Source organism: Podarcis erhardii, assembly GCF_964252035.2.
Source record: "Podarcis erhardii genome assembly, chromosome: 4".
In the NCBI taxonomy this organism is placed as follows: domain Eukaryota; kingdom Metazoa; phylum Chordata; class Lepidosauria; order Squamata; family Lacertidae; genus Podarcis; species Podarcis erhardii.
The window spans coordinates 29,241,005-29,265,641 of record NC_138508.1 but is presented as its reverse complement, the minus strand read 5'-3'; the positions used below and the strand labels follow the sequence as shown (position 1 = coordinate 29,265,641).

General features: G+C 42.1%; 1 protein-coding gene across 3 annotated transcripts in view; it reads left to right on the top strand.

Moving 5' to 3' along the window:
• Positions 1-24,637, top strand: part of STARD13 (StAR related lipid transfer domain containing 13) — a 127,604-nt gene that overhangs the window by 67,860 nt on the left and 35,107 nt on the right. For all 3 annotated transcript variants that reach the window (XM_081860148.1, XM_081860147.1, XM_081860150.1), the window contains exons 2-4: positions 16,650-16,721; positions 19,380-19,461; positions 23,105-23,168. In XM_081860148.1, coding sequence (XP_081716274.1) covers positions 16,650-16,721; positions 19,380-19,461; positions 23,105-23,168 — 218 coding nt within the window. The remainder of the gene's footprint in view (positions 1-16,649; positions 16,722-19,379; positions 19,462-23,104; positions 23,169-24,637) is intronic.

Below are 24,637 nucleotides of genomic sequence, written 5' to 3'. Positions count from 1 at the left end.
AGAACACGCCCACTTCTGGTTTGGGAAGTGGCGTACAAACGTTGGCCACAAAAATCTTATCTTGTGGCTATCTTGAGGTCTATCTACCTTTGTTGTGTCTTAGGAAATGATGCATTTTGATGCTTTTCACCTTCAGTCCTAATTGAGACAAAGGACAACCTAGCTATACTGCAAGCCCAAGAAAGCAGGCTGATAATGCCAATTTCTCTATCTTCCTGTCAGCATGCTTTTGATACTGTGCATGCCTCAAAATCATTTGTTCCCTTCTCCTAGCCCCCTCACTTGGCTATCCGTGTCATACGTTGAAACTGATATTTGCTGTACACCACCTATTTCCTCCAGTCTTGACTTTGACGTCATTGGCATCAGATTGCAGGGTGGTGAATGAATGGGCCCTGTGTGGTACATGCATATGTGTTTGCTAATTAGATGGGCTGTTTCTGTATTCAGAGCCCCCTTTCCAAGACAAAAGGTTGGACTGATTTATTTTCCATTTTTGACTGGAAGTCACTTCATGGGAAAGCCACTAACAAGAGAAGCTACAAAGGGCATTTTGCACAGATAAGTTAGCAAGGCAGAAATGCAAGGGAAAGAGGAATAATGGAACATTGCTTTGCTCCATCCTAGATTGTTGTGATTGAGGCTTTTCAGACGGGAAAGAGAATCTCACCACGTACAAACCCCATCTGTTTGTTTCTTCAAGAAGGTTCTCCTAACTAGAATACTTTGTTCGCCTTTCACATATTTCCGCTGCTCTGGAAAAGAAGCTGCAGCTATCTCAAGTAGAATTAGCCCACAACTATTTTATTTTAATCCTAGCTTGCTAAGCAGAAGTGCACAGGCTTCGGGTCCTTCTAGCCCTTCTTATCAGGTGAACAATTATCAAGCAAAGGCTGGAATGTTATTTTAAAATATTGTAAGCTGTAACTGTAATGTAAACTTTTTAGTCATATGCTATCTTCCATTTAATCATTTCCGGTGTGAAAGACAAAACTCTGGCAAAGACATCTCATAAAGTTTGCCCCTACGTATCTTAGGGCTATACATTTTTTCCACTGGACTTTTATTTTTTACATTAACTTGTAATGAAGGCTGATCGCCGAAGAATTGATGCTTTTGAATTATGGTGCTGGAGGAGACTCTTGAGAGTCCCATGGACTGCAAGAAGATCAAACCTCTCCATTCTGAAGGAAATCAGCCCTGAGTGCTCACTGGAAGGACAGATCCTGAAGCTGAGGCTCCAATACTTTGGCCACCTCATGAGAAGAGAAGACTTCCTGGAAAAGACCCTGATGTTGGGAAAGATGGAGGGCACAAGGAGAAGGGGACGACAGAGGACGAGATGGTTGGACAGTGTTCTCGAAGCTACCAACATGAGTTTGACCAAACTGCGGGAGGCAGTGGAAGACAGAATTGCCTGTCGTGCTCTGTCGTACAACAACAAACTTGTAAATTTAATTCCATAAAAGAGATCGTCCCTGTTGACCCTATGAAATGTCAAGTAAAGTTGATATACCAATCTTTAGTAGTTGAAATAAGCTGACGAGTAGTGAAAAAACACGCAGTGGATAACATTGCTACATCCTCCCCATTAACCCCAAGCAGCAAGAAGTTTCAGGGTCAGTGCTTACCTGAGTCTGACTTCCTTTTGAAGGAGAGAAGCCTGGAGGCTTATAGTGATTTTCAATATTTGGATGTATTTTCAAAAATACAAGCTGAGTGTAGATGGATACCTTAAGCATTTTATAGGCAGCAAGACAATTGCTTTGCTGAAGACCCCCCCCCAGAGAATCAGCTTGGCACCCCTAAAGGTGTCTCTCCCCAATTCAGCTCTTAGTTCAGCTATCTCTGCCCCTTTATGTGTCCCTGTCTTCTTATTCTAATTTATTTGTAACAATATATATTGTATGTATACCCAAGCACCTCAGCATAATGATATGAAGTGGCTAGTTTCCACGTCCAGATTTATTCTATAAGGGCTTAATAGGCTGCTGTCATTCATTTAAGGGAATCTTAAGGAACTGGAATAGCTTTCTGGAAGTCTGGAGGCTCTCAGAGTCCAGACATTCAGCTACAACTTCCATCATGCCTGGACCTGGGCCATGTTTGCTAGGGCTGATGGGAGTCATAGTTCAGCAACAGCTGGTGGTCTGTTGGTCCTCTACTCCTGATCTAACATTGCTAACTCTGATTGGTGGCAGCTGTCAGATGTTCTCAGGCAGAGATCTTCTCCCCAGCTCTATGACTTGGACCTTCTACATACCAGGCATCTGCTCTCTCTCTCTCTCAGAGTTGTGGCTCATCCCCATCTTCCCCTAAGTGATGCTCAAATATGTATACACTTGAAATTGTATTGTCCAGATAGGCAGCAACACAACAGATGATCTCTTTAGCTGAATCTGGGTCTCTGAATATACAGTATGCAGTTCTATAAGCAAATTGCATGAATTATTCATTTTGACAAACAGATGTTTTCATGAGTAGGCTCTCTTGGGAATCGCACCGGTGTATATAAAATGTTATAACTAGCTCTTGTGGGAAAGGGAAAGGGAAGCAGTTTTTTATGTCTGGTATGGAGAACACTTGTTTGGAACATAGCCTTCTATAGCCCTCATCCTAGTTGCTTCTTGGATAAAGAATAGTGAAGTCAGTCCACTACCTTTTAAATGGTTTACAAATTTCTATAAAAGACCAGATCAGTATTTTGTGGAAATATCTTGGCAATCCCACCACCCTTTTAGTTGACTCAGCCAACAGCCGCTCATTGTACTTCTTTAAGCTTCCTGGCAACACTGCCCTACAGAACCATAGATTTTTTGGGTTCATAATGATATGGATGAGTTCAGTAAGTCTGACTATAAAATCTGGAGCAAGTCCCCTCCTCACTATAGCTAAACATATTACCGTAACTATTTATACCAGAGTAATTTGAGATTGCTCAGTGTTTGAAGATCACAGGCTAAGACTGCAGTCTTACGTATTACTTGCACACAATATGTTTTTGTGGCACTCATTTCAGCTGCCCGCGCAGCAAAATTCTAAGCATGTTCTCTCAGAAACAAATTCCCCTATGTTCAGTGAGTATACTTCCTACTAACTGTTTGGGGGTTTTGCCTTAAAGCTTAAGCCCATAGGTCTAGCCCTAAACTGCTTTTCCATGTGTCATGTTCCAAGTTATTTCAAGTGGACTGTTCCACAATGCAGGCATATCCCATCATTGTTGGTCCCAATCAAGATAAAGTTAGTCATCTCTTAAGTCCCACTGAAAGCAATGGGACCTGGAATTAGTCTGAGGGTGAGAATTGTGCCAATCCTTTGGGTGTGGGCCTCTCACACGTTATTTTATACATACATTGAGGAGGTGTGTAGATGCAGTCCTCGCCATGTAGAGTGAATCTTTTTTCAAATGAGTTTCTGGATGTCTTCTTGGCTTTACACAAGTCCTCTACGTTGCTCCTCATCTTGCCTCTCTCCCACCTTTCCTAGCTAGTATGCCCAATGTATGCCTGCCTTTTTCTCTTTCCCCTCCCTGCTCTCTGATGGGCTGTTGGTTGCCCACTCCTGCCCTCAGTACAGATTACAGACCAGCTGAGTCTCCCACTTCAGGTGAGAAAGACTCCAGATTTTGGGACTGATACCCCTTCCTCTTGCTTTGAATTCTAATGTCCAGCTGCCTTTGTTCTTCTCAGTTCCACCTTCATTTGGTTTCCCAAACAATATTGTTGACAATTCATGTGATCCAAAGCTGGCAAGGGCAGCGAAACGATTTGCTTTGATCTACCAACGCAAGAGCTATGTTTGCAAGATCAAAGTCAACTGCTTTGCTACGCCACTCAAGTCCTGGTCAATCCAATAAGCACTTTGCAAAACAGCTAAATACATTTAACACAATAATGTACTTTTTAACCCTCAGAATTCCTGACTCATTCATCACATCCGAGATTTGGGTTAGAGGGATGGCATCCATGCAGACTTGAGTTCGGGCCGCTCTCTTTTCATATTCTGAATGATGTCAGAATAATCCTTAGAAATATGAAACATTCCAAACATTTGAAATTTTAGAACTATTGTAGTGATTAGCAAATCCATCAGAGGTTTTATGCCACAAGACACCAGTCATTCACGGCACCCTTCCCTGCTCATCTGAGTAGTAGTAGTCTCCTAGCAAACAGCCAAGAAGCAACAATCTACCTAGGCATTTTTTCAAGGCAGAGAGAGACACACAGAGAGAGAACCGACAGCATTTTCAACAATCTGGAATGCCTCTCGTAGCTTTTCAGAGCAGGTACCAAGATAGCACCATGTTATTGATGTCAAGGAGAACCAGAGTGGTGAAGTGGTTAGAGATCTAGACTGGAACTTGGGAGACCAGGGTTCAAATCTCCACTCAGACATAACATTCCGTCTCTCAGCCTAAACTACCTTATAGAGCTGTTGTGAGGATAATGTGAGGAAGAGGGGAAATAAATGCAAATTCAAGGAAGAGGAAGAGGGTAGCATATGAAAGAGGAAGTAAGACAGGAAGGACACAGGCAGGAAGAGTGAAAGGGTGGGCAAGTGGTCATTAAAAATGCATATATTAAATGAAAGTTTGTTTTACGCGGAGGGACGTAATACCCAGAATACACACATGTGCACATTTCTTGGAAATTAAATATAATAGTGTTTTCTTAAGAACATTTAGCTGAATTACAAGAATTGTCGTCAGGGGACAAAACCCACATTCATTCCATTGTATGCCTTGGGCTTGGACTTGTGTATCCCCTATGTGGAATGTTTGGTATTTGGTGCTTTGTTTTTGTGGATGGCATTAGTGGGGAAAAGTTGTCTAAAAAAGCAACTCAGGGGGATGGCAAGTAGAGACAAAGACACCATTACGGAGCCTGTGGTTTTAGCGAACTGTTTATCATGCTAACTTAGAGATTGTAGATTGAAATCATGCGGCACACAGTTCTGATGAAAACAAATCAACAACTGGTTTCCTAGCAAGGAAGATATGCACAACACTGCCCTTCCCTTTCATTTAAGGCAAGTCCTTTCTGGGATTTATTGAAGCAAACTTCAATTCAGACACCTTCCTGGCCTTTAAAGGAAGCTTCATTCCAACAACCTCCTGAAGTTCTCTAAAGAAAAGTTACTCATGGGGCTTAATAATTAGCAGATAAACGGGCAGCATTATTAGTTTCAGTAACTCATGGAGGGGAGGGCAGTATTTCATGCCTAAGAGGACCACCTCTGCCTCCCACTTATGTTTTTAGACTGGTCTGTGTTCTTGCTCCCTTCTCTGTTCAGTTATCTGTGTTGAAGCACCTAGATTGTGCAGAGAAAGGTAGGGAGACTTCAATGGAATCCACAAGACCGCCCCCCTCCCCCAGCAGCAAGGAGGGCCAGGAGTCGCAGGACACTACATAGCTCCAAATGAGCAATTTGTTCTAATAAAGTTTGGGAGCAGATTGGGCCTTGTTAAACCTCCCCCTCCCCACCAGACTAAGAGTATAAGTAGAGCCTGCTAGATCAGGCTAATAATAATTATAATTACAATAATTTACTATTTGTACCCCACCCACTTCCAACAAAGATTAAAAATATATTAAAATGTCACATATTAAAAACTTCCCTGAACAGGGCCAACTTCAGATGTCTTCTAAAAGTCAGATAGTTGCTTATTTCCTTGACCTGATGGTGAGGTTTAGCAAATCCTAACTCTGCAGAAAATGTTACCCTCCAGCAAGTAAGCAAGCAGTGCTACAGGGAATGCCAATCATACAAAGTGCAGCAATTTCCATAGGGGTAGTAAATATAGTGGTTGTTAAGCAGATTTTAATAGAATTGGTGGTGGATTCATGGGAGGGGAGAGAAGATAACTCTATCAGACCCACAGAAAAAGAAATCAGAAGGTACATTCCTTGGAAAAAGTATACACCTTCATTCCAGCAGCAGTTATTTCCTTGTGATGTAGGCAAAAGTGGTATTTAAAAACAAATTTTGTGCCAAACACAAATAGAAGTAGGTTTGATGGCTTCCCAGCTTCAATATGGAAGCACCCAATTTAATACCAATTCACAGCTCTGACCAAGCGGCAATTTTAACAGGCAGCAAAGCTGTCATTTGCTCATTCACACAGCCAGATCTCTTTTTTAGTCCGTGGTTAATCTGACTAATATCAGCCTCCTTTTGGCACTAGCTTTCATTTTCATTTAACTTTGGCAGCAAGAAAAGGAGGCATTTCATGTGTTTGAAGCCCCAATAGAGGACATTTGAAAACTAGGCAGTAAGACTGTAGTCCTATGTCCCTGTACCTGGGAGTAAGCCCCGCCAAACTCTCTGGGACTTACTTCCAAGTAGACATGCATAGGCTTGCACTTTGAAATGCCATGTACCTTGCAGCTGAAGGCACAAATACAGACTGCTGGTTAAAATCCATGTTAGCTTCACAAGTCACAAGTCTCTAATGAAGTGTGTAACTTCTTGCATACACTGCATTATATGCAGGACTCAGCTACGTTAGTAAGGAAACAGTTTTTTGAATGTGTCATAAACATGCAACACCAGATGGCACCAGAGAGTAAAAAAAATTCTACGCGATTTTCCATAGCGTTTTTTCCCCTTTTGTTATAATGATTTAATTTCTGACTTATTTATAGTGGTTTTTTCCTGCGTGTAGATCCACCCCAGGTTATCAGTTAGACCACTTGTGGGGAACCTTTGGCCCTCTAAGTATTGCTGAAATACCACTCCCATCAACCTCAGGAAGCAGGGTCAATGGCCAGGGTGATGGAAGCTGCAGTTTAGCAACATCTGGAGGCCCAAGGTCCCCACACTCGAGTTAACACTACCCAGCAGAGTAGTCACAACTGCAATATACATTCCATCTGTCTGTAGCCTGGTCTGATTTTTAGCTCAGTGATTTGGTCATTACTTGCTTAAGTGTGTGTGTTTGTTGTTGGCATCTGTCTGTCTTGAGAGACAATGGAGTGTGCCTCCAGGGGTGAAGTCAAACCGCTGTGTTAGCAGCACTGAAGTGATCTTCCTGGGGTGCAAATCTGGGCAGTGTATATGAAGGACCTGGGCTGCCCAGGAGACAATAACCTCCTCTGGGCCTTGCTGATGTGGTCCAGGGGAAAGCAGAGTAATATGTTTGGCACTAGCTTGGCTGCAGGAATTGCCAGAAGGAGGCGTATAAGGCACCATCCAACTATCTTAGGGACTCCACTCTGGATTTGTGTAGGATTTACTCCTTAACCTTTTCTTCTCCCAAAGATATCCTGCAAAGCAGCGGAGGTTTAGGATCAGAGTTTTCCTTCTCCTAGATGGTCTACGTTCCCAAGTTGGCAAGCAATTCCCTCTACAGCACATGCAGAAACTGCCTTCTTGACCCCACTGTTGGTCTCATCTGCTCAACCCACCAGAGCTTGTATTTGCATGCAGGGGGAGTCCTTAGCCCAATGAGGGTTTGAGACCTATTGGCTACCCTCCCCTGGTTTAGCCAACCAGTCAAAGCTCTTCCCAGGGTGTGGCCACTGTCGCATGCTTCCAGGAGCCCCACATGAGAGCTGAGTGAAGGGTGGGGACCAAAGGTGGACAAACTACCCCAGAAAGAGCATGACGTGTCCCCCAGAGGTACTACTTCTCCCCTACCCCACAGATGAGGAGGGGAGGGGACTGACTGGGAAGGAGAGTCTGAACTGGAAGCATAGTGTTGTCTTACATCAAGGGAAGTCAATGTGGTGCCCTCCAGATGTTGTTGAACATCATAACCAATATGACCATGGTAAGAAGGGTTGATGGAATTCTAGTCCATATTGGATTGCACCATGTTGGCCAGCCTTAGATGCATTAGATGCCATTATTCACCACTCCTCCTGCAGTGTCCTCTTGGGAAGACAAGGAAATTGGGCAGAACTGCATCTCTGAAGATGCAATGCAGTCTTCTAAGGTTTGCTTCATTAGTCAACTACTAAAAATGCACTGGCATTATCACACCTGGGTTAGTAGTATCTTAAGTGGTAGCTAGAATTTTTTAACACATTGGGGATGCATAAATGAAGACCTTTGTCTTCATTGAGAAATTGTCCTTACTGTCAACTGCTGTATTTTTCTGTGTATAAGACGATGGTTTTTGCTAAAAAAAAATAGGCAAGAATTGGGTGTCACCTGGATAGCTCAGTTGGTTAGAATGTCTTATACGCGGATAGTGAATGCAGAGGGGGGACTTGTGATTAACGGCAGCAGCAAGCCGGAGATTGGCAGTGGCGATTGGGCGGGTGATTGGCAGCTGTGGTGAGGTGAGGCAATTGGTGGCTGTGGCAAGTGGATGGGTAGCAAGTGGGCAGACAATTGGCAGCTACGGCGAAGTGTGTGATTGGCAGTGGCTGTGGCAAGCGATTGGCAGTGGCGGGCAGGCGGGTGAGCGATTGGCAGAAGTTGCCTCCCCCCAAAAGCTAAACAACTTAATTTCTTATTTTTTGGTTAAAAAAAAATAGGGGGCGTCTTATACACGGAAAAATACAGTAATCCCCGTAGCAGATGACCTTAGTATATGTTTTCATTCCAAAATACATCAATTTATTCAAATGTCATTTTGCCCCTACATTTTTGTCTCTATACTGGTGTGTAGTTTGGTGCTTGTTTTCAACTGGATGTACCAAAGTTTGCAATGTTAAAACTACCGAGCAAAAAAACATAGTCTCTCCAATGCCATCAATGGCAATTTTAATTCACTTTAGGTCATATTATGTATACACTTTAGGAGCTGTACATTATAACAATGCACTGAAGAAGAGGAATGTGTTTTTCTTGGATTGATGCCAAACCCTTAACTTCAGATACCATGTATGAGAAATTTCAACATCTTGTTTTGAGAAATTATTCCAGGAATCCTGTTGAACAATATGGACCGCATTAATCTAGAAATAAGTTCCTTGTACTTACCAGAAGAAACCGCCATGCAGTTTGCCTATACATTCTCCCATGTCCACTTCCTCTACTCTTCTTATAATAGATTTAATAACCTTCCCACAGATCATTTCCTGGGGCGCAACAGCCATTTGTTGTAGATGGCTAATGGCCTGAGGCTGTACCTCAGGCTGTCAGCTCCTCCAAGTTGCTCATTAATCCTTAGATACACACTCGGCTGCAGACAGAATTCCTCACATCTTCAGCATGTTCTGCCAGCCATATTCTATTTCATGGCCCCATAGTTCTGGACAGATTCACTGGAGTCATTATGCTCCTTTCCCTATACTTATTTTGAAAAGGTCCACATGACTGTGGGGTTTTTTAGCATGTTTGGTTGGTTAGTTGGTTTTGTACTATCCTATTTTTTCTTCTTCTTTGGGAAATGGCATTTTCTTATACTAAAAAAGGGGGTATGAGCATATTATCTTAACATATTACAGTGGTACCTTGGGGTAATAACTTAATTCATTCTGGAGGTCCGTTCTTAACCTGAAACTGTTCTTAACCTGAGGTACCACTTTAGCTAATGGGGCCTCCTGCTGCCACTGCCGTGCAATTTCTGTTCTCATCCTGAAACAAAGTTCTTAACCCGAGGTACTATTTCTGGGTTAGCGGAGTCTGTAACCTGAGGTACCATTGTAACAGGTTGGTATGGGAAAAGCTGTGTCTTCAAGAAATCAGGGCCAATTTGTTTAGGGCTATAAAGGTGAGCGGCAGCACTTTGAATTGGGACCACAAGTGGATTGTCAGCCAGTGAATCCAAAACTAATAACTCTAACAGCAAACTCTGGTAGTAAGTGCTGACAGGACTGCACCCAAAGCAGGGCCCCTGAGGAGCACTGGGCTGTGCCGCACGGGGGTTGCCCCTTGCCCGGTTCCCTCTGTCTGTGCCCACTCACTCAGCTGCCTTTGCCAGGTCAGGGATATCCATGGAAGTCGGTGCCTGTGTGTGGGAGCTTGGTTGCGCCCCCTCTGAAGTTTGCGCCCAGGGCCACAGCCCCCCTGGGGCCCCCCACGCTATGCCACTGGAGTGGAGTGACCATTCACTGTGAGCTCCAAGTTGATGATGATACAAACACCCTGGTATTGGCAACCTAATTAGCACCTGCAAGGTAAAGGTAAAGGGACCCCTGACCATTAGGTCCAGTTGTGACCGACTCTGGGGTTGAGGCGCTCATCTTGCTTTATTGGCTGAGGGAGCCGGCGTACAGCTTCTGGGTCATGTGGCAACATGACTAAGCCACTTCTGGCAAACCAGAGCAGCGCACGGAAACACCGTTTACCATCCCGCTGGAGCGGTACCTATTTATCTACTTGCACTTTGACGTGCTTTTGAACTGCTAGGTTGGCAGGAGCAGGGACCGAGCAACGGGAGCTCACCCTGTCACGCGGATTTGAACCACCAACCTTCTGATCGGCAAGTCCTAGGCTCTGTGGTTTAACCCACAGCACCACCCGTGTCCCTTAATTAGCACCTGTAGTGATATATTAAAAGTATTCACTGAGGGAACAGGCGATAAGATTGAACTTATTTCAGTCTTGAAGATTTAAGTTGTAATTTAGCATTTTGGACTCTCAGTCTGCATTTCCTTTGTCCAAGAATAGCTGCTTTAAGGTCAGCACCACCAGACTGATAAAAGTGGAATTTAATGTATTTCTCCCTTAATTAGCATACGAAGTAATAAATTCCATATTATAGGTTTGGTACTGTAGCTGCCTCCATGCCTAATCTGAACATTACTGCTGCCTTATGTGCTAACCTCCTAATGATGAGGTGACTATTAGCATTACAAGTACTGCAAATGCAAGTTGTAACCCCCCACCCAAAAAAGCTAACTGCAAATGTTTGATGTGGTTCTGCTTCTAAAAGTGTAAAGCATTCAAAGTCAATGTGAATTCATTATGTTACCATGGCTTTTTAAGAAAAGATTTCTGGCCCCCACTAATAGTACTTGCCCCTTTTGAAATGTTAACACTGTTAACATAAATACAGTGGTAATAACTAAAGCTCCTATTGAAATAATGGTGTGTTATAGTCAGAGAGAAAAACATTTAGCAGAGTTAGCGCTAATATTTTCAGAAATGAACAGATCCTGATTTGGGTTCTCTCTTTAAAGCAAGTCAGATAGCTGTTATGCTGGTTTCCAGAATAGGGGTGGTCTTCAACTAAGATTTACTCAAGAGTAAAGGTAAAGAGACCCCTGACCATTAGATCCAGTCGTGGCCGACTCTGGGGTTGCGGCGCTCATCTCGCTTTATTGGTCGAGGGAGCCAGCGTACAGCTTCTGGGTCATGTGACCAGCATGACTAAGCCGCTTCTGGCGAACCAGAGCAGCGCACAGAAACGCCGTTTACCTTCCCGCTGGAGTGGTACCTACTTGCACTTTGACATGCTTTCAAACTGCTAGGTTGGCAGGAGTAGACCCATGAAATTAATGGACATGGCTAAGACCCATGGCTAAGTTGACTGAATCGGCTTTATCCTAGTGGCTTACAAGAGCAAACATTGTACCATATAAAGGAGCAGTCACTGGGAGGGTTTCAGGAAGAGATGAGTCTCTTCAGTTCAGCCTGGCAATTTACTGTGGAGTTTTTATCCAAGGTTAAGGTTCCTAGGTTCTTCCTTGACCAATAGGTCATTCAGAACTGAGTTACAGTATCAGTCTGGCTAATACTGATTGGCCAAGATGGGGAGCTGACTCCTTTCCCAAGCATTCTAAGGACCGCACTTTGGTAAATTATAGCAGACCAACCAAATGTTTGCTCTGTTTTGTAGATCTGGGTACATCAGGCTCAGGGACCAAATGTGCCCCTCCAGGCCTTGGGGTTCTCCTCAGCCCACCATATGCCCTCCTCTATCCAGACACCTCTCCCCTCAGGCCATATCCCCAGCCAGCCCTGTTCCGTGTCCTCAAGTGTTTTTGCCTAAGGTGGTGTCCTTGAATTTTGAAAGTGCCTTTTGGTTATCTGGCTGAAGATAGAGGGAGATGTGGATATAAAAGTCTCTGGGTTTTGCTTGGCCAGAATGTAGCTTGGAATATCTTGTCCAAAGGTCACACTGTGCATCCCTTTTCTATGCCCCCAGAAATTGCCCTAGAGGGAATCCAACCCTCCCTCCCTGCTGCTGTTGTAGATGATCTTGCCATGAAAGAACAAGTGGAATATGCATTCTTCAGCACACAATACAGACGGAAGAGTTATTTCTCATATCTAGTTAAACTGAGACTCTGGTGATTTATTCTGCTGATTTAATAGCCACAAGGGATGGGAATGATTAAAACTTTAATAATGTATAATGCTGAGCCTCTGTACAAAGTCAACACTGTGTCATCAAGACCCCTCTTGTTTCCAATAAACTTGATCACATAATTTAGGAAGCATTCTGAGCTCTTATGGGAGGAATTGAAAAATAGCAAACACTAAAATAGGAAACATGAAGGCCAAGGAAGCCAAACTTAGTAGCAATGTATCACTAAGTACATTTCTTTTATCTGTGTAGTAGCTGTTTGGTACTTGGTAGCTTACAGACATTTTTGCGACCCAAACCTAAATCAATGCAAAATGTTGCCTGTCCTGTTTTGGATCTTACAAAAATAATAATAACATAAAGTGCCTAAAATTGCTTGGTGCTGTACAAACCTTAAAAATAATGCATAGCCATCCCAAGGCCAAAGGACGCTGGTCCAGTAAGACAAATGGGGCAGTGCCCCACCAGCTTCAGTCTGCCGTTTGCCAGTCCCCAACTGCCTAACATCCTAGGTGAAGGTAAAGGGACCCCTGACCATTAGGTCCAGTCGTGGCCGACTCTGGGGTTGCGGCTCTCATCTTGCTTTATTGGCCGAGGGAGCCGGCGTTTGTCCACAGACAGCTTCCGGGTCATGTGGCCAGCATGATTAAGCCACTTTTGGCGAACCAGAGCAGCGCACGAAAACACTGTTTACCTTCCTGCCAGAGCGGTACCTATTTATCTACTTGCACTTTGACGTGCTAGGTTGGCAGGAGCAGGGACCGAGCCACAGGAGCTCACCCCGTCATGGGGATTCGAACCACCAACCTTCTGATCAGCAAGTCCTAGGCTCTGTGGTTTAACCCACAGTGCCACCCGTGTCCCTATAGGCCTAACATCCTATTGCCCAACAATTCTGGTGTCCCTGCCTGTCATTCGCTTTGTCTCCACCTCCTGTTGATCTCCCTGTCTTCCTATTGGTTCCATTGGACACCAGGCCCCATTGCCATAGGCTTATCATCTGAAGCTTCCTGGAACTGGGATTTTCCGGAGCAGATGCTGTAACTAAAGTCTACATAAAACAAATGTAGGAAAAAGAGACTCCTTATGCTATCCTGCTGCTTTTGCAAATGTTTTATTGCATCATATTTTTTCCGGGGGGGGGGGGTGACCCATTACTGTTCCCAAGACAGGAATATGCACATTTGCTTTTTATGTTGTGGCTCATAAATGTGCAGTCTCAATACTGTAGTCTTAGCTGGGAAATCTGCATAATCAGGATGTATCCAAGGGAACCAATTTAAGCTTAAGGATGCTTTTAAGAGAAATGATTGTAGTGTTGATTAGAATGGTAGCTCTTCTCAGTTGGGAAGCCTTCATTTGATTTACCATCCCTTGAAGTGCTTGAGTTCTCAGGCCCATTCAGATTTTTGTCTTTATTAGTGTGTTAACCATTTATGCGTTATTGGGCTCGTGTTTGTTCAGATACTGAGTTAACATAGAAGTATATGCTTGAAAGGATACTAAGGTAGGAGGGGAGCTAATGGGTTGTATTCTGCAGGCTTCACTAGTCTGGTGCCATCCAGATGTTTGGATCTCAGCTCCCATCTTCCGCAGCATTGGTGGTCAGGGATGGTGGGCGTTTTAATGCCGCAAATTGTAGAGGACACCAAGTTGGTGAGGGCAGGTATACCGTGTCTATCTCTGCCAGACATGTACTCTTCATTCTCTTCTTCTAAAGAACTGAGTAAAATGGAATTAATACAGCTGTAACACTTCTCCTCTGCCCCGGTGTATGCGTGTGCACACACAGTTATTTTTCCATTCACAAATCACCTTTAAAGAGGCAAAAGATTGTGTGAATATCCTCTAAACTCCTTTATATAAAGGTACATGGTTGCCCAGTGACAGCTACAATGGAGGCCTGGATGCCCTTGAGTCACAGTGAAAGAGGGTTTAAGAAAAACCAAATTGCTGCATTTATTGGAGTCCTACTGGTGCTGTTACATTCTGCAAAGCGTCCAAGAACAAACAGAAATACCGCTTTGGAAGTCATATTTCTTCGAATCATTGTTTTACTAATTGCATCGCAGGGTGTGAAATCATTTTAATGCTTTCTGTATTTGAAAATCTGATTACCAGGATTCAATTGAGCATGCATGATACATGCACTCATTTCAATTTAACTTTTGAGGTGTTTATATGTGATTTTTTAATTTATTTTTAAAAAACCAGCACTACAAGTTATCTTGTGGTTGCTCAGAGATGCCTATGCATCATTTCTGGGACATTTATGGAAATGTTCCAATGACATGGAATCTCATCGCCTACTTACAATATCCCCCACTGTATCTGCTTTGGAACAAGCAAGCATTGATTTTCATTTTCATTTTTGACAGCAATAACAAAACCCTATGTAGAAAAGTAGCCAGTAGGCTCAATCACATATCCTTGTTAAAAGCCTTTCCTACCTCCTTTTGCAGGAGCAATATTGCACTAGTTCAAAGGAGACAGGGTTGACTCCACACTCCTTAAGATGTGATGCATGGCATGCTGATAGAACTATTTGTGCAGTCAAGTGACAGCACTCAAGGATCTTTTACTCAGTGTGGATCCTTCATCAGTCCAGGGATGAGACTTTTTCACACATTTTATTGATTCACTGATTCCTAGCTGTGTGCATTAAAATAGCCTCATGCACTCTCTTTCTCTCACGCACAGACACATTCTGCTAGCATAGTCACTTAGTTGCACTGGTTGAAAGGAGACATAACAATATTTTGGTTAAAAAAGAAGAAGTGTTGATAAAGTTTTACAAGAGTTTTTACCTCTCCCAGCAACTCTTCATCGTTATTTATTACTTATACCTCAATTGCTGCACAAAGGTTAAAAGAGACATGACGTTACCCATATGCTTACAGTCTAATAAATCTTACTACCCAAAAATTGCTCATGTATACCCAAGTCTACTTGCAAGCCACACAAAAGTTAAACGTTAAACACAAGAGTGCTTTGCAGATGTGACAAAAATTGGAACCTAAAATATAACCCACTATGGATACAGCTGTTGGGAATTGTACAGTTTATTTGTTCCGTAAGCCTGGATTTAAAAAGGTGGAGTAAAGGTAAAGGGACCCCTGACCATTAGGTCCAGTTGTGGCCAACTCTGGGGTTGCGGCGCTCATCTCACTTTATTGGCCAAGGGAACCGGCCTACAGCTTCCGGATCATGTGGCCAGCATGACTAAGCCCCTTCTGGCGAACCAGAGCAGTGCACAGAAACGTCGTTTACCTTCCCGCCGGAGTGGTACCTATTTATCTACTTGCACTTTGACGTGCTTTTGAACTACTAGGTTGGCAGGAGCAGGGACCGAGCAACTGGAGCTCACCCCGTCGTGGAGATTCGAATCGCCGACCTTCTGATCGGCAAGTCCTGGGCTCTGTGGTTTAACCCACTCATGATGAGGACAACGACGATGATGATGTAGCACATTTTCTCTTTTTTGCCAAATATGTAATGAACAATATTGGATCATGGTGGAGCTATCACCCTTTCAGTTCTCAGGTGTGTGGCAGTTAAGAGCTATATTGTTGTTAAGAGTGTCATGTAGACTGCTCTTAGGTGCTATGATAATCTGACAACAAGCCACTCATAAGCTCCCTCCTCAGCCCTCACAGTTTATTGTTTTGCCTGACAATCTTGTTCAATTGTAACTATGGTTTGTTTGAAAAAGCCAACTTCAAACTATTGATTATGCTGTTGGTTTGTTTCAACCAACCGTAGTTCAGATTAACCACGGTTTAGGGTTCTGACATAACATTACATTGCAGTTTTTAAAAATGAAATTAATGTTTGTGAATCCCTCCTCTTGACTGGGCTGGAAGAGAAGAAAGAGAGCACTTGAGCCCAAGGCTTGGCTGCAGCTCATTCCCATCACAATGAATTTTTATTTTTAATGATGTCCAAGTGCAGTCTGATGATTTATCATGATGTCAAAACGCGAACTCAATGTACTAACAGGAGACTGATGGAAGTTACTTTTAAAAAATTAGGTTTGATAAATAAATCTTAATTATGTGACCTAATAAAGAATCCATGAAAGCCTTGGATTTATATGTCTATCATAGGGAAGTTGTGTGGTTTTATCGTGCAAAATGTGTTTTCTCCCCACGTTGCTGAAATTATGACATTATTGACATGAAAAGCCAATTATTATTATTTTTTAAAAAATCCAAAATTAGTGGCTCTGACTTTTTTAAAACAGAACTGAATTTAGTATGAAAGGATACAGATAAAATTCACTTTGATGCAAAATCAAAATGCTTTGTCCTGTCACATTTGTGGCAGAACCTTATTTTTCAATGTACACTGCTTACGTTGTAAGCTGTATTTCTGTTAATTGTGGCCTAAAAATACCAAAGGCATCAAACTCAGTATTAAAACTTTCCATTTTTTTCTTACCCAGAAATTGAGGCGAAGGAGGCCTGTGACTGGTTGCGAGCTGCTGGATTCCCACAGTATGCACAACTGTACGAAGGTATGTTTTGGGGGCAGTGCAACAACTGCTCCACTTTTCTCGAATTGTAGAGGTAGTCTTGTTGGTGGGGAGGGCATCATGTTCAATTCAGGGCCTCAGCACTGAACCAACAACATTCACCATCTTCCAAAGCAGATAGAGCAATCTTTTTTAGACTTCATCCAGGCAAAACAGAATTGCTGTTTTAGTCAATAGGAGAAGCAATTCAGGGTATAATCCTATTTTGTACTTTCCTTAAAGACCATGTTCTCAGTTTGGGATGCTTGTGGACCCTGTTTTGCTTCTAGGGAAACAGGTAGTCACAGGCCCAGATTAAGACCATGGAAGCCCCATAGCATTTAAAAGGTTTTGGTGGCCCCATATAGATCTAATTCAAAATATAAACAATAATAAACTTTAAAATAAAAGTGTGGTGTGTTTTTTATTGCTACAAAACCTACAGTATGTTTTTCTCTTGTTAATTATGCTGTTTTAAATACATATTTTATATTTGACTTCCCTTAGTAATGTTTTCTTTTGAAATAAATTTGCTGTGATAAATGTACATTCTGTAGTTGATCTCCTTTGTCATGTTTTATATTGAAATCTTGAAGATAATAGTTTAGTTTCCCGTTAATTGTGTTGCCTTGAATGTATACTTTATATGTGACTTCCTTCAATAATGTTTTATTCTGGATTATTTTATTGATGTTTGTAACCGCTTTGAAATTTTTTTCTTTAAAATATATAGCGGTATAGAAATGAACTGAATAATAATAATAAACTTCGCAAATTTAATCTAGTGAAAAATAAGGCATCCAATAATTTTACTGTTTCCCCCCCTCTTTGTAAACTGTTTTGAGGCTTTTTTTTTTTTACAATCAAGCAGTGTATAAATTCTATGAATCAAATAAATAAACATTACTTACAAATCCCTAAATGCTTTGGGGTCAAGCAATTTGAAAGACCTCTTTCTCCCACTTACTGTATTTTTCCGTGTAGAAGACTAGGTTTTTTTCCTAAAAAATAATGTCAAAAATTAGGGGGCGTCTTATATGCTGATAGTGCTGAGGGTGGAATTGCAACAGTTTTGAGTCCCCCAAAATAGGGGGTGTCTTATACATGGGGGCATCTTATAGACGGAAAAATACAGTAATTCATCAGGAGGCCCTCTGTGAATCCCATTGCAAATACGAAGTCTGTTTGGTTGGGATACAGGACCACGTGTTTTCTGCTGTGACAACAAGGTGGTTGGCCCCTTGTCCATTAGCATATTGACTGCTTCCCAAAACCTTTGCTGGTTTGCTTTAGTTGCACCCCCCCACACACATTCTGCCATTGCAATACCTGGTTTCTGGTATTGTTTCACAGACTGTGTATTATTAATTTTTGTGAACCACCTTGGGGGATCCCGGCAGGGACTGACAGGTGGGATACACTTTTTAATATACAGTAAGGCTGGGAGTTCATGATGCTGTGTTTCATTGCTGTGTGAAGAGAGCGTTTGTCTCGGCTGATAGTTGGTTATAGTTTTAAGAGCTGTGTGGTACAGCAGGGGGCACTCTCTTCAAATGACTTTTCCAAAAAATGTAACATTACACTTTTAAAATTGAAGACAGATGAGTGGAGGTGGAGTGTTGTGACATTTGTTGTTAACAATGTCACACCTTTTGTCTTGTTGGTTTCCATGTTGGGCTATGAAGGGTTACATCTGGACCTTAAAACAAATGATGTGCCAACCACACAATCGGAAATGCACAAATGTTTTTTGTTTGTTTTTTAAAAGTAATCCGAGGTGCAGGGAGTTGAAGGGGGGGACACACAATCTGGACTGGAACCTTAGTGTGGTTGTTAGGAGGGCTTTAAAACCCTTTACCCTCTACCCTGCAGACTTTGCCTGAATCAGAGAACCCACAGCTGTATTGGAAGAAAATCCCCCAGTTGCCCAAATGCAAGTTTTTCTTACAATGCAAAAAGAAAGGGGTTGATTTGAATTGTGGTTGCATTTAAGGGGAAAAGATGAAAACCTCTCACCAGGGTCACTATAGCCACACACTCTTATTCACTTATTTTTTTACTTTTTAAAAAGCCATTCATGTAGTTCATCAGGTTTGGCCCTGAGTCACAAACTGCAATTCTTCACTCATAATGCTACTAAGTGGTTTGTTTACAAGTCTGTGAAAAAGGGAAACACTTGTTATATTTCTGTTTAAAAATAAAAATAGGTTAACAGCATTCATATTATTTGTGTTGTTAGCCGCTTAATGAAGGGAGTGGGTTTTGGACTACAGTTCCTATCATCCCCAGCCAGCATGGCTAAAGGTCAGGGCTGATGGGAGTTGTAGTCCAACGATATATGGAGTGCACCAAGTTGGGGAAGGCTGGAATGGTCAACAACAACTGTAGTACTGATCAGTATTGCTTTGTTATTAGGAGACTGAAATATATACCATCTGATTTCTTACTGTAGTTGGATGATGACATGCTGATGTTACCTTAGTTGACACATTTCAACGACTCAATTTGAACTTGGAAAAGGAAGTGATATTATCAGAAATTAAATGTGGAGGACATTTTGCTTTCCCCCTTCTGTTTGCAATTTAGTCTGGAATCACATTCAGCTCCTCTTGGAAGAAAATGTGTTTCCCACTCCAGTAACAGCTGCTTCTTCTCTTGTAGATTCCCAGTTTCCTATTGACATTGCTGCTGTAAAGAGAGACCATGATTTTCTTGACAAGGACCTTGTAGAACCGCTTTGTAGGTAAAGTGCATTTTTAATACTTGTTGTAATTTATTATGATGTTTATAGCACTGCAAAGCATGCAGACAACCTTGTTTCGTGTATTATCCCTCCCTCCCAACAACATTTCTGTGAAGGAGATGATAAGGCTAAAGCCAGGTTGGGAGAGAGCCTGGTTTGTGTGCTAGAGTACAGTGGTACCTCTACTTACGGACGTGATCCGTTTCGGGGTGCTGTTCACACCCCAAAAAGTCCAGAAGTAGAGTGCCTCTGCTGTGCGTGTGTGAAGTACGATAAGAGTGCTTCTACGCATGCGCGAAGTGCACAGATCGCTTCTGCGCGTGTGCGTGCAGCGAACCCGGAAGTAAATACTTCGAGGTTCGCCGCATTCATAACCTGAAAAGCCGCAATGTGAAGCAAACGTAACACGAGGTATGACTGTACTCTGATCCCCTGCAAAGGAGGAGGTGAGGTTTGGTGTCAAGAAGTGGTGGGCAGGAGTAGGATGCTTAATTCTTCTTCCACACCACCACCCACTTTTTTCAGCACCCCACTTTTCCTCCATCCAAGATGCCAGGCCACCTTTGCTGCGTTGTGGGAGAAATCAGCCGGGGTGGGAGGGCAATTGCTGCAGTAAAGGGGTAGCCAGAAGTAGAGTTAATTACCCCTCCTGACTAGAGGTTCTTTGCTGAGAATCATACCCTTCCTACTCATACTATTAGGTAAACCATTACCATTGACGTGGCCAAGTTCATTTCCCCAAAGCCATTGTGTCTTGATGTAAAGGAAACTTAATCATTGCAGAGTTGCCCTGATGCAGGAGACCTCCTGTACTGCTGCAAGTGTACCCTGGGCACAGCCCTCCATTTACTGCCTGTGACCCTGACATGCCCTTGGCCAAATTCCTTTGCAGCTGCTCAGTAACAGCTGCAGACTGGAGTCATAGGAAGTTAGGATTCTGATCAATTTTAAGGTGTCAGAAAATAACAAGGAAGAAGGGCAAAAGGCCACCCAGAAGGCAGCCCAGTTTTGGGAGATTTTACTCTACAACATTGTTATATTTAGTATGGGCCATGTGGCTTTTGAGAGTGGAAAAAGAGTCTCGACACTTTCCTCTTCGGTCTCAAGGCTTTTCTGCAGTATCATTGAACTCCATATCGAACATGTTCTAGGTCTTATGGGTAATACATGCTCCCAAGTTTCTTTTTTAAAAAACACAACAGTTCGAGCATTATTTATGAACGGGTACACATTGGCATGGCTGTAGCTTCTACTGGCAAAATGCAGGCAAGCAACAATCTCAATCAAAGGTTGGGTGGCCACCTGTCATGGATGCTTTAGCTGAGATTCCTGCATTGCACAACTAGATCCTTCCCTTCCAACTCTACAGTTCTATGATTCTATGAATCAGGGCCCCTGCTCGTGTTGCATTTTTCACAATTATATATTTTATGCATATAATGAATGTTGCTATTGATGAATATTTTTGTACTTGTGGGAAACAGCTTCCAACAGAGTCCAAAACATAACAGACAAAAGCAAGCTTTTGTCATTGATCAAAATATCATTAACTATTGTTTCTGGGTTTGGAATTACTCTTGCCAAGGTTTTGACTCTTATTCCAGTGACAGATGTACACAGATGGAGAATTCTGTCTTCTGCCATTGGCACGTCAAGAGGGTGCGAGAAATCCAGGCAGGCTGTATTTAATTGGAGACTCTGGAGACATAAAGACAACCATTAATCCTTTCATTTCATTGGAACAATCTGTTTCAAATGCTGGAAGGACCCCAGAAGATATGTCATCATCTTTCTGCTTTAAAATGTGGATAGCTAAATTAGTAAGCGGGAAATCGGTCACAGACTTCACAAAAAATGTAACCTTGAGTCTTAAGGAAAGGAGTTATCTTTTAACGAAAATATTGGAGCAAAATGTGGACAGGAAACTGTTGCTGTTTTCAAGTAGATGAGAACTTTATGAGATTAGTTCACTTATAATAGTGACACCATTGATGGGGTCTATAGAAAACAGGTTATTTGATTGAAAGCTCTGCAGACCATGGTTACACTATAGAACTCTTGCAAGAGCAAGGAGCTCTTCTGCTGAAGCTACGTAGAGCTGAGGTCAGAGTTAAATGATAATGCTTTTTGTGTATGCATGTTAAAAGTGGTTTGAGAGAGACCTAATTGCCTGTGGGGTGCAGCTTATCCTATTATCAACCTCTAATAAACAAATATTTTCCCAAACCCCAAGGTTTGTAGTGTTTATAAAATCTACAAAATATTTTGACTAGAAATGCAACAAGAATATGTATACTCCAAAAACAACTATGGGGTATACATTCCACTTTCCATTCTTCTCCAATATTGCCTGTTTCACATACTGAGTTTAGTTTAAGAGGTGCTATAGAAATTATGGGTGTTTTACAAAGTCTTGTACTTAAAAATAAGTCCAACTGCAATCTGTGCACTTTTGATCATGTTTATTGCTTTGTATTGTAGTGAGAAATTAGAGGTACAACTATTTCATTATTAAGATAGATAGAGCATTGCTGCTAATTTCCATTTCCTGTTGCAGCCCAGTGTTTATTTCATTTTCTTTCTAATACTGGGATTGTGTAAATGCCCTTCATGTTATGACAATCGATAAGATTCAGGCAGGTGGGCAGGGGTATTTATTATTTTTATTTATTGAATTTATATATCGCCCCGTACTTAAAGGTCTCAGGGTGGTTCACAGAATAAATTCAAAATATAAAACCACAAAATACACAATAAAAATAAAACAACATCAACGCAATAACATCCCCCCCAAAGAAACCCCACATTTTAAAAGGGCACAAGGTGTCAATCAAATCAACCAAAGGCCTGGTTAAAAAGAAACATTTTTGTCTGGCGCCTAAAGGTGTATAATGAAGGCGCCAGGAGAACTTCCCTGGGGAGAGCATTCCACAGATGGGGAGCCACTGCAGAGAAGGCCCGTTCTTGTGTTGTCACCATCTGGACCTCTCAAGGAGAAAGCACACAAAGAAGGGCCTCAGAAGATGATCTCGGGGTCGGGGTAGGTTCATATGGGAAGAGGCGGTCCTTGAGGTATTGTGGTCCTGAGCTGGGTAGAGTGACAAAGAACATGGGAATTGCCTCAAAATTCCATTTGTGGTTGTCATGATAGGTATCCCGTTCTCAAGCCACCAAACTAGTTGCTACATTATCTAAATTGCAGGTGCGGTGGTACCTTGGGTGTTGAACTTAATCCATTCAACTCCCGGAACTGTTCAAAAACCAAGGTGCGGCTTCCAATTGGCTGCAGGAACTTCCTGCACTCAATCGGAAGCTACGGAAGCCGCGTTAGACGTTTGGCTTCCAAAAAAGTTCACAAACCGGAACACTTACTTCCAGGAGCCAAACTGGAACACTTATTTCCAGGAGCCAATTTGTTCGGGAGCCAAGCCATTCGACAACCAAGGTACCACTGTATGTACATATTTCTGCACCCCAGTCTTGTGGATAGGAATTAGCACTGCATATTTCACTACCAGTCTATCTTTACAGGAAGTTGTTTGAAGTTCTTTCCATAAAGAGAGAGAATGGGAGAAATGTGCAAGGTCATAAAGGGCCAGTTGATTCATGAGATGCTAATCTTTGGATTTTGCTTTGCTTCTAGACGTCTGAACACACTGAACAAGTGCGCCTCAATGAAACTCGATGTGAACTTCCAAAGGAAGAAGGCAAGTAACTATGGATTTGGAAATGTCTCTGTAGTCCAGGGCTTTTGAAACCTCCTAAGATTACAGCTAGGATTGATCTCAGGCTTAAAATCTTAAGCGCTAATACCTCGTGAACTAGTCGTTAGAAACTGGCTTGTTGTATATTTGGCATTGTTTAAAGTGTCCTCTTGTAAGGAAATGTAAGTGCTGAAGTTGTTTGATGCCAAACCATGAGAGAAGATCATAACCAGCCATTGCCTTGCATCACATGGCAAATTAAAATTTACCAGACGGACGCACAGATTCTGCACACATAACGCAACAGCACTGGGTCAAAAGGAAATCTTTGACTTCAGATGAAGGCCCTACATCATTATTATAACCCCCATAACTATGTGACAGCTATCTTTCTAAAACACACCAGGAAGCAACCATCAAAGAAACTGCCAAAAGGAGAGGCCACATTTTAAGACGCTGAAAGAACTTACTTACAGCCTAATGCATTTCGGTCAAAAGGGTTCATCCAGGCTCTTTCAACAAACAGGAGTACAATACTTATGCAGTAGTAGTAACAGTTGTAGTAATAAAGGCCTAAAAGCATAATGTCAATGTTAAATATACCAATAGCCTGAAAAGCACCCCAAGAGCTTTTTAAAAACAATAAACATGCCAAAATAAAGTTACAAAAATGTGTGCAATTAAAAAAGCTTACTCGTAAAACGCTTTACTGTAAACTTCAGTACATGTGTATCTGCAGCTATTTGAAACTATATTACTCAAATATACCTTACAGGTATCTGGACAACATCTTCTTAAACCATTCTAATGCAGTGGTGCAGGCATATCTCACACTAAAATGCAAATGTGTGGTCTTCTTGTAAAGAACATATTGGTTACAAACATTTTTGACAGCCAGGGATCATCACCAAACGCCCAGCTTAACAGGCACGCTCAGGGAGTGTCAAGAAAAAGCACATAATTGTATTTCTGATGGAGAATTGAGCTGCTGCCAATGTCTTTTAAAGCTGGGGATCATTACCAATGTCATTGCACTCGAGTTATTGAAGAAGATATCAAGGAAAAAGAGAATCAAGGAAAAAACAACAACCATACTTTAAAATTACCTCAGCTTTCTAAGCATCTGGGTAGGCTTGCCTAAACAATAATGTTTTTAGCAGGCGCTGAAAAGCGTACAGCTTGATTTTTCTCATCATTTTACCGCTGCGCCCAAGCAATGGCCCAGGGACTCCACAGCCCCTCCCGATTCAGATGTTATGGAGAAACAGAGTTGAGTGTTATCAACATGCCGATGGTCAACCTCGCCCTGAAACTCCTAATGACCACTCCTAATGGCTTCATGTAGATATTAAATAGCACCATTACACATGGTGTACACATTTGTGTAACTTGGAATTCAGCATGCTTAGTTTTATAGAAAAGTCACAAGCCTTGTGGTGTTTTTAAGGACATTAATATATATATTGATATCA